General features: G+C 44.1%; 1 protein-coding gene across 1 annotated transcript in view; it reads right to left on the reverse strand.

Moving 5' to 3' along the window:
* RSPO3 (R-spondin 3) overlaps positions 1–17,015 on the reverse strand; it is a 93,406-nt gene extending 76,391 nt beyond the window's left edge. The window contains exon 1 of the mRNA XM_068985282.1: positions 16,677–17,015. Within this exon, the coding sequence (XP_068841383.1) occupies positions 16,677–16,773 (97 nt within the window). The 5' untranslated portion in view covers positions 16,774–17,015. The remainder of the gene's footprint in view (positions 1–16,676) is intronic.
* Positions 17,016–18,917: the final 1,902 nt, after the last annotated feature.

An 18,917-nucleotide genomic window follows, 5' to 3' on the forward strand; every position in this document is an offset into this window, starting at 1 on the left:
CACCCTCCACTGTGGCATTTCTCTAACCATAGTCCAGACTCACAAAGATCAAGATTCTAAAAAGCCAAGGAAAAAGATATTTTCCTTCAATGAAGTTTATCAAGTTTCCATTTCATCTTCCTTAAATCTCTTTTTATTTTCTTTGCTAAATCATCAACAAATACAGGATTCAAGTGGGATCCAACTGGAGACTCAGCATCAAATGGTTGTCATAATAAGTTAGACTCAAAACAAGGAGGAGTAAAATCTCACTGTAGATATTTTAATAATATTCTTTATAGAGCATTGCTTTTCTAAAATGATTTTCAGCAGAAAAAAAATCCTATCGAAAGTGAAGAAAAATCCTACTTCTATAAAGAAGAAAAAATTACATATACTAATAAGAAATCTTAGATTGTGACTTATCAGTATAGAAACTGAATTAAAATTCTTTGCTTTTTATGTTTTAATGTAGGCCTTAAATCATCAAGGGAAGGTGGCAACAACTGGTATAAAGGTTCTAATCAAGTATCGCAGTAATCATCAATATAGTGGAATTAATTTAAAATTTAGTCAGTGAAGCCTCCAATGCTTTCAATTACTTAGCTGGGTAATCCCCTAGTATATAAAACACTTAAACATGCCATGCAAATAGGAAAGCACAGAAGCGCACTAGTGCTCTTCCACCCATTGAGGCTAGGGTATCACCCTGTTTTAACAAGTGATATTTGATATAAGCATTAGAGCTTAGCCATTATCCTTTTTAGTAGTTCTTCAATAATATAGAAATGAGAACTTACATCAGATAGGATCTCAGATGTATGACTTAATTTTGTTGGGAATATGGAGAAATAGCTAAGAACTGTATTTGATCAAAAAATACAGGGTTGATCAAAAAATCTGTAATTGCCCCTCACTTTTTTATTAAAAACACCAGTAGCCAAGTTTTACTATTCTCAATTTAATCGAACTCATTTCCCCTACATTCTGTGTACATTAAAACATGTCATCTCTCTGGAGATAACTTCAAATAATATTTTGCAGCTCAGGTTACATACAGTTCAATCTAACTCTTGTCTTGATTTTTTTTTTCCCCCCTTCACCTTTTTCTCTAGTGTCCCATATTGGAATCTGTGCATCAGATAGCATAAGGCTTGTTGTTGCAAACATTAATAAGATCTATCATTCAGGAACACTTACTTACACTTTGTTTCATCTCTAATGGAAAGGATTTCTCTAAATATTTACACCAGAACAGTTGTCAGAATGAATCCTGCAAAATTGCTGGCATACTCCCAGGAGCAGGGAGCTGGTGTTAGGGGGAGGGGAGATTCCTGGTCCTTGGTTGTCTAATCCTAAGCAGTCCTAGATTTTCAGGAAGCTTCTTGCTGGAACATGAGGGGTTTGTATTAACAAAAAGGTACTTCAGTGTGTAGACCAATTCAAGTGAAGTATCTGAACAGCCACTTTCATTTATTGCTCTTGTAAAAATGGTTCTCCATTGGCTTTAGGTTTAAAGTAAAAGGGACGGTTTAAGTTTCAGAGACACAGCAAAAAAAAAAAAAACAAAAAAAACGTGTATGACGAAAGAATCTTGTACAGGAAGTGTGAAGAAACACTGAAATCATTTTATGCAATGGCCCTTAAGGTGCTTTAATATATAGAAATGTCTTGTTCCCTCCATGAATTGCTAGGCGAGAGAGTCAGCATGCAAGAGTTAGACAGGAGAGAAGTGAAACCTGCCAAGATAAATGTAGCAGTGTTTTATAAATTAACTCCGCTGTCTGTGTGTTTGTTTTTTCTTTGGAAGAGCCTAAAATTAAGGCTATTCAACTCATCTTAGTGATGGTTTAGAATTTAAGGAGTGGATGAGGAAGTAAGTTTGGGCTAGAAAGGGCAGAGAAAATATCCTGCACAGGAAAATCTCAGAAATTTTCACTTGAAATGTGTTCTTATCTGGTGAATGATGGTATTTCTGCCCCCAAAGTCTATGAATGAAGTAGTTTGGTTAAAAAATGATTCCACAAAGGTTTCTAGGTTTGTAAGCATGCCATTATAGTATGGGCAGTTTATTAAGTTCAAAGGCAAACAGTTGACAATGAATTCGAGAAAGTCAGTGAGATGTTCATGTGGGTACTGAAAACAGTAGAACCAGCCTGAGACAGTCTAGAGCTACTCTTGCTGGAAATCTCCCTGATTCTATTGGAAATTAAATGTTGAGGTATGGGCACATAATGCTCACAAGTCTGCAAACACATTCGAATTAGGGCCGGCTCCTGGAGGCTCCATGCTCGGGAGAACGGTGCATGCCATTGATTGTACTAGGGCCAAGAATGCATCGACATGATCCTGCAAGTCTAGCTGGCTTCCAAGGGAATCCCACTGATCTATGTTAAAAGCTTGGATTTACATCAAGCTCTGGACAGAACTGGAATGCTGGATGGATGTCTTAGAAATATGCTACAGGAGACACTGCCTATTTTAAATTACCTTAGTCTTTGTGGAGGGGGCTACAAGTTAACATCTTAATATTGGCATCAATTGAGTGTGAATTGAGACCAGAGGGGCTTAAGGACACTACCTTTGGGCTTTACTTCTTGTTACCTAATAGTAATGAGGGTCCTTTTAAACTGAGATCAACAAATAGGTCATACACTGGAAAATATGACTGAAATCTGTAAGAGACAAATCTTCAGGGACTCAATGAAAAGTCAAACTGTTAGTTGCTTAGTTGTGTCCGACTCTTTGCGACCCCATGGACTGTAGCCCACCAGGCTCCTCTGTCCACAGGGTTCTCCAGGCAAGAATACTGGAGCAGGTGGCCATTCTCTTCTCCAGGGGGTCTTCTTGACCCAGGGACTGAACCCAAGTCTCCCACATTGCAGGCAGATTCTTTACTGTCTGAGCCACCAGGGAAGCGGCTCAATATGTGGTCCTTTAGTTTGTGGCCAGGCAACATTCAGGTTCAGTTTCAGTTCAGTCGCTCAGTTGTGTCTAACTCTTTGCGACTCCATGGACTGGAGCACGTCAGGCCTCCCTGTCCATCATCAACTCCCAGAGTTTACTCAAACTCATGTCCATTGAGTCAGTAATGCCATCCAACCATCTCATCCTCTGTCGGCCCCTTCTCCTCCTGCCTTCAATCTTTCCCAGCATCAGGGTCTTTTCCAAGGAGTCAGCTCTTGCATCAGGTGGCCAAAGTATTGGAGTTTTAACTTCAACATCAGTCCTTCCAATGAACACTCAGGACTGATCTCCTTTAGGATGGACTGGTTGGATCTCCTTGCAGTCCAAGGGACTCTCAAGAGTCTCTCAAGACTCTCAAGAGTCAGGCAATATTAGTCTGTATCTTTTGTATTTAATGGCAGAAACTACATGTCATCAAAAGGTATGATACAAGTAAGCACATTTTGCTGCTAAATTTCCAAAAGTTAAGATTCTTCCATTCTTAAATCAGCTCATGGTCAAATTTCAGACCAAAGAAAATAAAATACATGATTTCACTAAACTGCTATCATATTGATAGCAGATCATGATAACTCTTTGGCAAAGGGCATAAGGTCAGAGTTTACTTGCCCAGTGTTACCTGGAGATTGCCAGTTGCCACAGAAGGCTGGCAAGAATAACAATCTGACTTTCTGCCTTTCTGTGGATTTAAAAAAAGCAATATCACCCATCCACATGTTTAAACAAAGAGAGATTCAGGTCACAGGAGTCTAAGGTTTAAGATTACAGGAGTACTGATGTATACTGACGTCATTCTGAATCATAAAAGAATGTCAGACTTATCACATTTAGGACACTGATCAGTGGGGACTCTGTATCTTTGTTCAACTAAAGATCCGCTTGAGGTGACAGAATAATCTTTCCGGGTATTTGAGGCAATGCCAATAGTTTCAAAGGTGAACTTTCACTGAGATGATTCAGGATAGATATATATGTGCTACTTGAATATTTTCCTATAGCAAGGTTTAACAATCTTCTCCCATGCTAAGTTGCTTCAGGCACGCCTGACTCTTTGTGACCCTGTGGACTCTAGCCCTCCAGGCGCCTTTGTTCATGGGGTTCTCCAGGCAGGAGTACTGGAGTGGGTTTCCATGCCCTCCTCCAGGGGATCTTCCCAACCCAGGGATCAAACCAACTTCTCTTATATCTTCTGCATTGACAGGAAGGTTCTTTACCACTTAGAAGGTTCTTTACCAGTTCTTTAGAACTTCTACTTTCTAACATATTGAGAGCTTAAAATTAGAGCACCACTTAGCTCTTAATAATTTTGACTTAACTACTGACAGCGCCACACCTCAACATGGTATTGTTTTCAGTAAAAGAAATCCTAAGTTTGCTCTTGGTCTTTTCCTAGCTCTAGAGGTTTTAGAGCTCCTATCCTGTGTAATGTACTTCTATTTTCTTATTTCCAAATATTACTTCAGTAATGTTATATCTAAATTGACCTTAGGATGTTTACAAAGCTCCTTTCCCTTCCCTCCCCATCCTAATCGGACACCTCTTGCACAAAGACTCAGGCGGCATTCCTTGAGTTCTTTTTATCTACTCCGGAAGGGAGGAGGAGAGCTTGCAGTGGTGGCAGCTGGAGCTCTGTATGTGTGGTTTGCCCTCATGCAGGCAGAAGGTGGTTTATAAGATGACCGTGATTTGCACTGGGCACGTATACTGGCGGCATGTTTCCATCTCGTGCATGCGTAGCGTGAATAACCTATTGAGGAAAAAAATTGGTGGAAAAGCATTGTTTTCTGGTGGGCTTCCTGCTGCCTGTAACTCATGATTGCTCCCAATCCCCAGGGACAAGTAACTAGGTCTGACCACGGAGCAATGGCTCAAGCGTGCTGTGATGACCCTCTGCCCCCAAAGCCTGGCTTTCCTCAGTCTAATTGCTTTTGGCAATTGTGGTTATTGGGATTTGGCCTAGTGACTCCCTGGAACCCAAATTCTCCCAAGGAGCCCCCTTAACAAGCAGAATTAAGTCTGACAGGAAGCCCAGACTTCCACTTCACTTTTACATGGAGTTTTCCCTGGTTTATGGCAAGGTCTGAACGTCGTTCATGGGCTAGAAAAGAATAATAAACAAGATTTAATGAAGATAACCACTTGAAGAAGAGCACATTAGGGGGGAAGTAAGAACAGCAAATTCAAGAATAAACAACTTACTGCAAAACTTCACCCACTAAGATGGAGTTAAAACTGTGCAGTTTATAGTAGTTTCATTGATCACCAGTAGTAGTCAATCTAAAGTTAGTCAGGAATTGTAGAAATCATAAAAGAAAAAGATGTTTATTTCTTATTAGAGGCTATTTCCTAACCATTTCGCTTTTCCTGAAAACAAAGAGGACTCTAGGGCACAATCATCTGGTAATACATGAAAACAGTTGTTTATGATTCTGTAGCTCTGAAAAAACATCTTTGGTATGGCTGATGCCTCATCTTCCATCCTATTAACTGCCTCCCTCACCCCTGCTGTAGTTCACCAGCAAGCACCCTGACTCCTGAATCCACTTCTCCTGGCAGCAAGGCTCCCGTCAGGGAAACCAACAGCAGTGTCTGTTATGCCCTCCATCAGGCCCCACTGTGTGCACTCTGCTATCTCTCCTTCGACTCTCTGAACAAGACAATTCTAAATCACATGATCTTGGCTGCACCAGTCAGTGCCACAAGTTTAAACAGGACTCACCTGATTAACAATCTGGGGCTATCAGATAAACAAATGCTTTACATTTTAAAACTACTATCTGTTCCGTGACACAGATCTCATCTCTTAACATAATCCCTACAAGTCTATTTTGTTTGTCTAGCTCTCAAGAAACGGGCATTGTTTTCAAACTGTTGAGCTGTCAATGTTATCCTCAGATGAAGGTTTCCATAGAACTTTTCAGTTTTGACTGCATCTTAGCATCACCAGGATTGCTTTTGAAAGTGCAGATGTCCAGGTCCCATCCCCAGAGATGGTTGTATCTGGTCTAGGGTGGAGCCTGACGTGTTTTTTTTTTTTAGATTCCCCAGGTGATTCTAATTTGAAGTTAGGGTAGAAAATCACTGTACCAAGGCCCATAAAGCAAGAATTCAGGGTGGAGGTTACTGTTAATGCTCATGGTAAAAGGAATATAAATAAGAGATTTTATGAAGCACCATAAAGATAACTTTTCTGGATAACAAACACTAGCCAGTGAAATATCTATTGTGGTTATAAATTACATAGAACGATTTTGATATTTAACTGCAAAATTACAGACTTTGCCCACATTCTCATGCCTTAGTTAGTCTTCTCTTGAATTGCACACCATAGATGGGAAGAATAATCTTCAAGTACTTCATATAAACTGTGCTATTCTATTGCTTCTAGGCAACTTTCTATGTTTAAAAACTATCAGTAGGGCAGGTTTAAGAAAGGAGAGGAAAAACAACCAAGAAAGGAAAGAGATGCGGGAAAGAGTATTAGAATACCAGAAGCAACCTCTGGAGTAAAAGTCTGAAGAAGGCTTGTGGTTTGTTAAATGAGGAGGAAGAGATACTAAGCAATGAGAGTAAGGGAAAGAAAAAAAGTAGGGTAGGGTTTGAGAGCCCCCGTCCCATCCCCTGCCATGATTGCTTCAAGTACACCAATCCCAACTGCTGAAGTGACATGGAAAAATCAAGGAAGGCCATGAGCTTTGAAGTCAGTCCTGGGCTGGAATCCCCGGTACCACATCTTACTCAAGTGACCTCAGGCAACTGATATGAGACTATTGGCACCTGTCTTACAGGTTAAGTGTGAGCACTCAGTGAGATAATATTTGCAAAAACATCAAGGACAGAGTCTGGCACCCACACGTGGTTAAAACACAGCACCTATTAAAATCATCATCGTCACATTACTCACTTTAATAAATAAATACAAATGCACATTCAGACAGAATGCATGTGAATATAACAGTGGTTCTGAGAACTATAAAACCATAGCTGCCACAAGGTATCTATACACACTTTGTCATAACATTTCACCTCTTCTTATCTAAATGTGACTGACTCTGCCTCTTCTTACAGGACAGCCTTTGACGAGATGACCGTGTTCACATATGTGCAGTCCCATTGTATGAGGGTACATAACAATGGGAAAATAGCTGCTCTTTTTTCTTACCAGCTAATCAAGCATATTTTAAGAAAAGGGTGTTCTAAAATAAGCATTTCACAAATTATGTGATTTTATATTGTGTGGTGGTGGCTTGTATTATGTGGTTATAAAATGGGGGCTGCTTTACCACTTACTCTCAGGAATGTGCTTTGTATTGGGGTATAATTATAAATGTGCTTACCAGCTAGTTTTCTAAGGGCAATTTTTGGGAGTGAATAGGGTGCATTGAATTATTGTGTATTCATTTTAGAAAGAAGTTTTAAGGTAACTAAATCTCAATCTCATGCCCCTGTCAGTTACTCAGAAGAACAGGCATGCTAGAAAATATATCCTGCTTCCTGATACAGAAGACCCAACTTGACTAGGAGAAGCAAGCAAAGGCATGGGACCTGGTTGTTACTGAGGAGTAGTGTTAGTCACTCAGTCATGTCCAACTCTGCGACCCCATGGAGCCAACCAAGCTCCTCCGTCCTTGGGATTCTCCAGGCAAGAACACCGGAGTGGGTTGCCATTCCTTTCTCTAGGGGATCTTCCCAATCCAAGGATCGAATCCAGGTCTCCTGCATTGCAGGCAGATTCTTCGCCGTCTGAGCCACCAGAGAAGCTCTAACTGGTTGTTACTGAGGCTAGACAATTACTTGGTGGGCGTGTTGCAGAAGCAGTTCATGTGCTACATAGATGGACTGAATTTCTTCAAGTTTCAATCCATTCTGAGAATTTGTGTTTTTTTAATTTTATTTTTAAACTTTTTATTGGGATATAATCGATTAACACTGCTGTGATAGTTTCAGGTGAACAGTGAAGGAATTCAGCCATACATATACATGTATCCATTTTCCCCCAGACTCCCCTTCCATCTAGGCTGCCACGTAACATTGAGCAGAATTCCATGTGCTATACAGTAGGTCCTTGTTGGTTACCCATCTTAAATAGAGCAGTGTGTACATGACCATCCCAAAGTCCCTAACTATCCTTCCCTCCCTTCTTCCCCACTGCAGAATTTATTATTTTAAGAGAGTGTACTTTGAAAAATCTGCTTGAAAGTAGAATACTATGAGTAGATGCTAGATCCAAGTGGAACGATATAAAAAAATCTCTTTTACTCTTTAAGGAAACATCTTCCCTTACTATAAACTTTTTTTGGTCCCCTAAGATCTGTGGCAAACTAATACAGTGCCACAGTTGATGAGACTTTCAAGTATGATTTTCAGTTAGAAGTCTTGGCAATGTAAAATTAAAGCTCCTGATACCAGTGACCGCTCTCTTATGTGCACAAAAAGGGCACATATGTTGAGAATGATATATCAGGCCCCTTAAAACAGATGAAGTGAAGTGAGTGAAAGTGGCTCAGTTGTGTCTGACTCTTTGCAACCCCATGGACTATACAGTCCATGGAATTCTCCAGGCCAGAATACTGAAGTGGGTAGCGTTCCCTTATCCAGGAGATCTTCCCAACCCATGAATAAAACCCAGGTCTCCCGTATTGCAGGCAGATTCCTTACCAGCTGAGCCACGAGGGAAGCCCAGATGAAGTGCCTTGCTTCTCACCAGATCTGAGTCCTTTTACTCCAAAGTGTGGTGACAAACAAGGCTCTCTTCCTCTTTTCCCTTCATACGCACTCTGCTCAGTCACTGTCATAACACAGGGTCTTATCACTTAAACCTGGGTCACTGTAATTGCCACTTCCACCCCCAGCACAGGCCACTTCTAAAAGCCTGACATGTAAGGGAGTTCTGAAGCATCTCTCTGGTTGGGATTCCAAATCAGTTCCCTGTGACTCTTATGTCTAAGGACAAAATGAATTTGCTGAAGATGGAGTGTGTGGACTGATGCTACGGTCATAGTCTTCTGGCACTAGAAATTGTGATGGGGGCGGGGGAAGTGTGGGATATCATAATTAATTCAGTCTCTATGTTGATAAGTTACTTATTAATCTTTATATGATGAATTTACAAAATCACTGCAGATGGTGACTTCAGCCATGAAATTAAAAGACACTTACTCCTTGGAAGAAGAGTTATGACCAACCTAGATAGCATATTGAAAAGCAGAGATATTACTTTGCCAACAGAGGTCCATCTAGTCAAGGATGGACAACCTAACTGGTTGTTACTGAGGCTAGACAATTACTCGGTGGGCATGTTGCAGAAGCAGTTCATGTGCTACATAGATAGGCTTTTCCAGTGGCCATGTCATGGATGTGAGAGTTGGACTGTGGTCATGTATGGATGTGAGAGTTGGACCGTGAAGAAGGCTGAGTGCTGAAGAATTGATGCTTTTGAACTGTGGTGTTGGAGAAGACTCTTGAGAGTCCCTTGGACTGCAAGGAGATCCAACCAGTCCATTCTGAAGGAGATCAGCCCTGGGATTTCTTTGGAAGGAATGATGCTAAAGCTGAAACTCCAGTACTTTGGCTACCTCATGCAAAGAGTTGACTCATTGGAAAAGACTTTGATGCTGGGAGGGATTGGGGGCAGGATGAGAAGGGGATGACAGAGGATGAGATGGCTGGATGGCATCACTGACTCGATGGGCGTGAGTCTGAGTGAACTCCGGGAGTTGGTGATGGACAGGGAGGCCTGGTGAGCGGTGATTCATGGGGTCACAAAGAGTTGGACACGACTGAGCGACTGAACTGAACTGAAATCAAATGAATACTTCTTATATTCATTTATATTCGTCATCTACTAAACTTAGTTAAATAAGATAGCTAAGTTTAGAAGAAATAACTCCCCACTTCTGCTCATGCTTCATGCTCTTATACCAAAAGATTAAAGGTTGAAGAGACTATAAGAATCATTTAGCTCTAAATTTTTAACCAACCCCCTCACTTCACAGATGAGGAGCTGAAGCTTTGTGTGGTATAAGGGCTTGCCTGGGATATTCAGATATTACATGCAGCGCTGGACCTAGGACCCAGGTCTTCTACTTCTCAGTCTTATTCTCCCTCAGTAATGTCTTAGGTCTCCGTCTCTACCATGGATTTATGTATGTTTGCTGTTATCCATCAAATTATTCAGGTCAGAGGGAAGCCTAATAAAGTAGCAATTTGAAGACTGGGTTGGATACTTGCATAAGGCATAAAGCATAAAGAGAGTTAAAGGCTATTAAATATGTATTTAATTAGGCAATCATATCCTTTAGTACCATTAAATTTTCTTTAAAAACTTTCAGAAGAATTTTAGTGACAGCAGATGGTAACTATCGCCCTTGCCAAGATTACAAATAAGGCAGAAACATTCTTATCAGATAAGAGGCACCTGCAAACATGTCTTTTTTAAAATGAGTTTTTGAAATTATTCAAGCTTTTTATGGTTTGAATAATTGTGAATAGTGAGGAAGTGGGAAGAGAAGTTAGGTAAAAAGAATTCAGGCCTTTTGCTTAAAAGTTTCATGTTGTTGAAATACCCTCAGAGCAGACAGTGGGATTTCTTAATACTCAGTGGTATCGTCAGCACCTCTACCATCCTTGAGAATGGAACATTCCATTCTTTTCAGCAGTGTTGGATAACTACTTTAATCAGAATACTAGTAATAACCCTGAATGGAAAGATCAATGGACAGAACTAAATAAATAGAAAAAATGGACAGCATCTTTTACAGATATGTATTTTATACTTTATATGTTTCTCTGCTATATGTTTGCTAAGATATAGCTACAAAGCATTTCAAACTTACTAGGTTGGCCAACATATGGTAAATTTAAGATAAATCCAATCATTTTAAACCTTAAGAAAAAATTCACAATTAAAAAAGCAACCCACATCTTTCCTCAAAATCAAAAGCAAGGCAAAAAAAAAATCTATATAATTTATGATGCAATGCTTTTACAAATGATCATTCTCAAAAAAATGCCAGTGTACAATGCACTGTTCAGAGAAGAAAAAGTCCTAACCAAGTAAAACATATAATTTCAACACACTGTCTTACATGATCCTTACCATGCTCTCAAAACTGAATGATGTTTTCCTAATGGTAACCAAAGTTGATTCTTACATTTCGTGAAACATAATACCCACTCTGATGGCATTTCAAGAATTCACTACTTGGAAAAAAATGTTTTGGGGGCTGGGGAGAGTGAATAGTAAGGAAGTGGGAAGAGAGGTTAGGACAATGTCCAAAATGAAACATTTGGATAGAGATAAAGCAGGGGGAAGATGATTTAGAAAACTGTTTTATGTGGAATAGTTTTATTTTTTGACAGTTTATTCTCGTAATTGCAGAGGGGTCATGTCATCTTACCTCTACATAGGGATCTGACAGCATACAGTATTCTGTCAATAATACATAGAATTTAAAAGAATGATTGCATTTTTTTAAAAGGAAAGATTAACCATTTAACTAGAAATATTTGAAATAGTAGCAACCTGGAGATCTCTGTTCAGATTGAAATAGCCTCAAGTGATCAGATGACTAATAAACTTGTTTTGCAGTAGTGTGGTGAGAGTTTCTCCATAATTTGAAAATCAAAATTAACTACATATTGTAATTTCCCATTCATCACTTTCTGGGGACCTAACTTGTAAAATATTAAATTCCAGGAAATATTTAATGGAGAAACGATTGAACAAAACTTATTTACTTACAAGCTAAAAGGCTGTTCGTATTTCATGCTTAGAAAATACTGAAGTAATGACATTGATCAATTTTATGCCTATTATATTGTCAATGACTTTACATAGAATAACTTGGGACTAAAAAGACAATATTTAAAAACTATCATACTTAATACTCTTAGTAAAATCATTCTATTGAAGTGATGAAGGATTAAAATAGTACGACAAAGAGATATTTTAAGAAACAATTTTGATAGTGTAATAATGATTAAATTAGAATTCACAAAAATAGATCTTTGCTTATATTTAGATGTTGCCATCACTGCTTACTTAAGAATTTGGGGCTTTGATTTATGAAGATATCATACGATATGTTGCAGAATATATTTTCTCTAGCAAATGTTACTCATCTCTCTATCCATTAAACAGTGTTTCTCTCAAAAACAAGGTAGACTGGTAACAAAAGTAGACAAGTGAAAAAATGCACTGTAGTCAACATCCAAACCAGACACACTTTCATCCAAAATTAATATCACAAAATGTATAGTAGAATGAACAATTTTTCTGTCTTACAGTTAGCCTGTTACTTTCCCAGTTAGTTATATAATCATCAAGAGTGTATCATAATTTCAGAGAATGGCTCAACAACCAAGATATCATGAGCAATGGCCACTGTATTCATCATTTTTCAGTTTGTCACCATTAAAATAATTTTTCTTGTGTTCTTACTCCTTTATTTCAAACATCTTTATGAAATATTTAAAAAAATTTTATAGATTGTGCAGTGGGAGCTTGGTAATTATTATGCATACAATGGCTTGTCAAAATCTGGATCTACCTGGAATCTAAGCAATTAAAAATGAATTAATAGATGGCATCAAATAAAAAGGACACCATAATGGCATCTGTTGTTTCTCACAATAGTATTCTGGCATAATATGAACCTACAATGTCTTCCTAATAACCAAATAATATATTATACTTAGCAAACTATCAGGTATTTAACTCTTTGACACCGATCATTAATGTATAATATATAGAAAGAACAGTTCAAAAATGTCCAGTCAACCATAAGAGCTTATTTCTCCAAACACGGGATAAATGATGGTTTGGAGATAATCAGATTTATTATCTAATACTCCTGACATCTACTCTCAGACATGGATTAGCATATAGCATAATAGCAGGAGACAAGTTCCATTCAGTATCTTACAGCTTTGTATAGATTACTTAGCCTCTGTTTCTTGGGTTCTTTCCCTGTAAAATGAGTAGATTAATACCGGCCTCTATACCTCAAGAGGCTATATAGGGTCCCCAGCAAGTAACTCAAGTTAAAAGTGTGGTGCAATTGTAAGATACTGCGGTTATTATGGCAAACACAACCTTTACTTTTGTTAGCAGATAATCTAGAATTCAGAAGCTAACTCTATCAAGTAGCAAAGGCTGAGTGGGAAATGATTTTAAAACTGGATTGAGGATTCTTTATGTAACATCCTCTGAAAACATTTCTGGTTGAGGACGGTTGAATGAGGATTGCATTCCATGTTTATCTTAAGTAAATTCAACTTAGCCAACTCTAGGAGCTGTATATGAATCCAAGTAGATAATAAAGTTAATGGGTATTTTTTCATCCATAACGCCATGGCGGTGGTGGTTCAGTTGCTAAGTTGTGTCTGACTCTTGTCATGTTATGGACTGTAGCCCATCGGGCTCCTCTGTCTATGGGATTTTCCAGGCAAGAATACTGTAGTGGGTTGCCATTTCCTTCTTCAGGGGACCTTCCTGACCCCTGCTGGAACCCACATCTCCTGCATTGCAGGCAGATCCTTATCCATAACGCAATAAGTATTTTTTAAACTCCTGTTTAAAATGTTTCTTTTATAAAAGGAAACAAGAAACTAGTTTACAACAAAGTAGAGATAAACGGTATACCAGTTGCCTGAGGGAAACCGGGATTATTGATACAGCTGCTTCGCTGGTGGCTCAGAGGTTAAAGCATCTGCCTCCAATGCGGGAGACCTGGGTTCGATCCCTGGGTCGGGAAGATCCCCTGGAGAAGGAAATGGCAACCCACTCCAGTATTCTTACCTGGAGAATCCCCTGGACGGAGGAGCCTGGTAGGCTACAGTCCACGGGGTCGCTGAGCGACTTCACCTTCACCTTTATCTCCATTATCTGAGGATTAGTCATGGCTCCTTATATTTGATAATATTTAACACTGCAAATGAATTTCTTTTTTGCAGGAAACTTTTCCACCAAAACATTCAAGAGACCGCTTTAAAATTTTTGAAAAATAGTTCTTGGACCTCAATTTTCTATCATTGGTTAAGATTTTAAAGTTTAGGATAGTGAAGCTATTTAACTCTAAGGACAAAATGGATACCCTTAAATACTTTAATTGTCTCTTGAAGAATAAAGAGGAAAGACTGTTTCTTTCTAGAATACCTTTACTACCTTATTTTTCATTTAAACAACTTTTTCCCAGTCTCTACTTGAGAAAACTTTTTTCCCCAGAGATTTTCCAAACAATGAGTATGTGAACATGCAATCTGACCCCGAATTTCTGGATTTTTTAACAAATCTCTCTCTTTACCCTCTTACCCTTTCCCCATTCTCAAAATAACCGGACAAGCCCCATGCTACACCTGCCAAGAGAATCTGTCTCCTCAAAGAACGCAAGGGGTCGCCCCTCTCCCATAATTGCACCAGCAAACCCCAGTAGCAAAGGCAAGACTCAAGCGTGAAGGAGCAAGGAGCATCCCCTGCTAGGGGAATTCTCTCCCGGCCCCACACCCACAGCACAATCGGAATTTCAACACAGTTCCACCCACTTCGTCTCTCATCCCCGCTGCACAACAAGAGGGCGCCTTTGACTTGGCCTTGAGACGATGAAGGCAGATCAAAAAGCAGCTCGTCTTTAGACTCTGTAAATCCTCTCCAGTTTAAGCCCAGAGGTGCATCATCCCCCTCTGCTCTCAGAAGGCTTGGGGCAGCACCACTGGGCAGCTTCCTGCACCGCTATCCTCGCTGGGGAAGTGAGAACCAATGGGTGGTCAGCTTTCTTGCCCGTGCCTTTCATAGCAAACAGCCCTCCCCCGCCCCCACCCCGGAATCGGAGACAACTCTGACACGCAAGACCCTGTCCTTCCCTTGCAATTGTGGGGCTCCTGGCCTTGGGATCCTCGGTAGGGTGAAAAAGGGTGTGAGCCATGGACCCCAGGTGGGGTACTGGCTGGAAGATGGGATGGGAAGGCAGGAGGCTGCACTTGCGCCTAGCATCTCTCTTTCTCGCCATCGACCTGCGGGAGAGACTCAGTGCCCTCGAGCAGGACTCTGCAAGAAGGGGACCTGGGCACTGCCAGGAACTAGGGCAAGGCTCGAGTCCCAAGCCATTTGTTTCGTGAGGCAGCCGCAAGGCTCGAGTGGAAGAGTAGGTGGAAGAATTTTGAAGACTACAACCATTCAGAGGCCAAGAAAAATAAATCGGATGCCCTGACATGTTTAGATTAGGCCCTCCTGCCCCTTGCTACGCGATCCTAGAGGCAGTGAGGCTGGGCAGGAGCCCCTGGAGCTTTGGCTCAGCTATGTTTTTTAAAGACAATTTTCAGGTGAATCAGACCTTGTCTGCTTTAGGCAAGCGGCACAAAGGGGGCTTTCAGGGGACCCTCACATCCAGGGACAGGGCACAAGTAGCGGCCGAGAAGCGATTACTAAATCTCCATCTCACACAAGCCCATGCTGTGTCTTCTGCGCTGTTACCCACGCTTATCCCGAGGGGCTTCGCGGCCAGCGCTGGGAGCTGGCTCTGCGCACCGGAGCAGGCGCCGCCAAGCGTCATTGACTCCCGGGCGGCGGAGGTCTGAGTTGGTCAAGGCAATAGCCTCGTTCTCTGCGCCCCGGGAAGCTTTCTCCCTCCGGGTCCCCGCCAGCGCTCCCTACACTGGAGCTCGGGTCGCTCCGGCTCTAACTGCGAAGGGACTCCCCACTTCTGCACAGAAGCCAGAGCGCCCAGCGCGCCAGGCTTCCCGAGAGCAAGAAGTGCCTTTCTCGGGTTTGTCTCATCTATGGAAAACTCCACCTTGAAACAGACCAAGCCGCGATGGAGGTGCCCTTAGGGATACCCGTTTCATCCCAGCTATAGCACAGTCCTAGGAAGGCTACACCAGCCAACCTTTCCGAGTAACTGGAGTCAGGATAAGGGGAAGCGAGGAGGCGAGCCAGAGTCTTTAGGGGAACCCCATCCTCGGTATGTGTCTGCCCCCCGGGAACCCACTTGAAAGGGCCTGAGACGGTAAAAGCCCTCCCGGGTGACAGGCAAGATTGTCACTGGAAACCTGGCACCCTTGGCTCCCAGTGGCTGGCTCCGCATCTCTCGCGATCCCCCGAGGCGTACGCCGAGCGGCTCCGCCAGCGCGCAGGCAAGCGAACCCAGAGCGCCCGGCGCACCCTACAGTTCCACTCGCGCGTGGTTGAGGGTAGCGGCAGCGCAGGCGCTGGCTCTTGCTCTCCCGAGGGGCGGGAGAGCTCTTCGCGACCCCTGCGCCGAGGGAGGACCCCGCGAGGTCTCCCCACGCGAGGCGGCGACGCAAGGTGAGCGGGCGCCGCGGCCGCGCCTCCCTCGGCGGGCACTCAGAGGGTCAGGGGCATCCCGCCAGCCGGGCGTCCGCGACGCCTGGGGGCTGGAGGCTCCTGTCCCAGTCTTGCGAGGAAAGCACACTTCCCCTGAGCTGGTCTTAACGAAGGAGCGAACTTTTCCGCTAACCTGCGGTTATGCGGGCGCCGGAAGCACAGGAGCGCCGGGTCCGCCGGACTATGGCACCCAGGAAGATGCGGGGCAAGAGAGGAGCGGCCGAAAGGAAGGCGTGAACCACCGGACCCTAAACTGTTACCTCCTCTCCAGGCGTGGGGTGTGGGTGGGAGGACTGCCGCCGCTGTGAGCCGACTCAAGTCAAGGAAAAGCGACCCGACAGGTGAACGCGGCGGGAGGGAGCAAATGCGTAAAAAAGCCTGCACTTACTTCTTCGCTGGCGCCTTCCCCGGGAGGCGTTTTGGCTGCCGATGTATTCCATAAAGTTCAAAATGATAAAAAACCAAGAAATCAGTCGCAAGTGCATAGTAACCCAATAATGTTTCCCTTCCTTTGCTCCTTTTTTTTTTTTTTCTTTTGATTGTTAATTAAGATTGACTGTTTCAGAAATACACGTAGGTGTTAGGCGTATGGAGAGAGCAAGCGCTAACCCCAGCTGCGGACAACTTCTCCACTCAGATCCGACAGGCGAGCCGGGATGGCAAACGCAGTGGGGTCGGGTGGTCAGGGAAACCAACTATTGTACTTTCAAACTGTCCGAGCCCTGAGCTGCGGGGGCTCCCGTGCGGTGGCTGTCAATGCCGCGAGTGAGGGTTCCAGAAGCAGCGAGCGGCCTCGCCAGGGTGGCCGCAGGTAGCATGGTGCGCCGCGGCTGCGCGGGATCCGGGCGGGCGGTGGCGACGGCGGCGGCCCCTCGGGCTTTAGAGGTGGCGGAGGCAGCGGCAGGGGTCCCGGGAGCGGAGGGGAGCGGGCGCCGTGGGCACCGCGGCCATGGCCAAGGGCCGGCGGAGAGACCCCGAGCTGCTTCTGCCGTTCGCAAGCAGGAGCGGCTCCACTGGTGGAGCGAGGGAAGGAGGGAGGCCGCGAGGGAGGGACAGGGCGAGGGAGGGGGAGGGGGACGGCTGCGGGGGGCGGGGGGAGCTTGGGGGCGGGGAAGGAAGCTGCTGGAGCAACAACCCCGAGCGACCTCAATAACTTTCAATTTCAAGAGTGAAAGAGGGAGCTGGAAAAGTACAGGCGTCGCGATTTGGCAGAGGCACGGGAAGAGGCGCCTAAGGGGTCCCGGGTCTGCGGCGGAGCATCTCTGGACGCGGCGAAGAAGGCGGGAGAACGAGAGCCCGGGGCGGGGGGGAGCCGAGGAGGCACTGCGGGCGCAGTGGAACCCCTCCGAAGGGCGGCTCTCTCGGGGAGAGGTGGGCGCGCTCCGGCTGCGAGTGTGGAGGTGGAAGGTCCAGCGGCCGCGAGACCACCCCGCCCCTCGTCCCCCCTCCCCGCCCCCCGGGGCCGACTCCCGAGTTGGGCGGGTCTCCGCCGCCAGAGGCCGGGCGCGCTCCGCTCCTGCCGGGGGCTGAGCGTCCCGGCTCCCTCGCGCCTCGGCTCCCGGAGCCCGCGCGCAAGCCCGGCCCCACAGCAGCTCGCTCCTCGCCCTCCGGCGCAGATCGCTGGAGGGTTTCAGGCTACGGACGCTTTCCCCGTCTTCTCGAGCCCCTCCTCTTGTTTCTCTCCTTTCCTTTCTTTCTTTTCAATAAAAGTCGCTGCAGTTGGTCCGGCGCAGGGCGGGTGGTCCGGAGGAATTTCGGTGGACACTCGCGGTCACCCTGACCGCCCGTTACCTGCCCGACGCGGGTCGGACTCAGAGGTGTGTGCTCTCACACACCGTTTGGAAGTTCAACTGTGCTGCGACTTTCTCCCAAAGGGAGTCTTTGCCGGGGCTCTGGAAGATTCCTCCTCCCCTCGGGCAGTTCCCTCGGCAGTCAGCTCGCCCTCGCTCTGCGCCGTTCTCTCTCTCTCTCTCAGTCTTCTCGAGAAGATCTCGTGTGCAATTTGGTTTCTCATCTGGGGGACTGGGAATGATCTTGGGAAAGATTTTCCCAGCTCGGGCAGGGGGAGGAGGAGAAGGTCCCTATTCCCGTTCCCAGGGCAAGCAGGGGTCCTTGGCAGCAGAAAATAAGGTTCGTTGTTCTCCCGCGCCTTCGCCCCCCTCCCACGCCCCCCCTCCATCCGAGGTGGGAAAGTTGAGCAGGGTACACTCAGGCTCTTATTAATCCGTGGTAGCTTCCCATCTCTTTTCTCCAGTACCACAAGTCGGAAGAGTACTTACTGAAGAAACTGAAAGTCACAAGCCCCCAAAGTGATTTTAATGTAAATGTGTCCTCTGTGCTGTATTACTCAGACTGTCTCCAGGGTTCTGCTCTATGGCCTTACAACTTCACACAGCCCCAGGCTTCTTAGAGGTGGCTTTGAAAAAGTCCCTGATTCATGGACAGCTTGCTAATGCTTATGCTCAAAAATTTAGGTTTAGAAAATAGCTAAAGCCTTGCAGAAAAACAGTAAGATCTGTCTTTTCCCTTCTTTTATCCATTTGTAATCCTTCTTAGTGGATTGCCTTAATTTATATGTTGATGAATGAGAGGAGGAAAAAAAAAGTGATTGCTTCTATCCATCCCATTC

The sequence above is a fragment of the Capricornis sumatraensis genome, chromosome 13 (genome assembly GCF_032405125.1).
Source record: "Capricornis sumatraensis isolate serow.1 chromosome 13, serow.2, whole genome shotgun sequence".
Taxonomy (NCBI): Eukaryota; Metazoa; Chordata; class Mammalia; order Artiodactyla; family Bovidae; genus Capricornis; species Capricornis sumatraensis.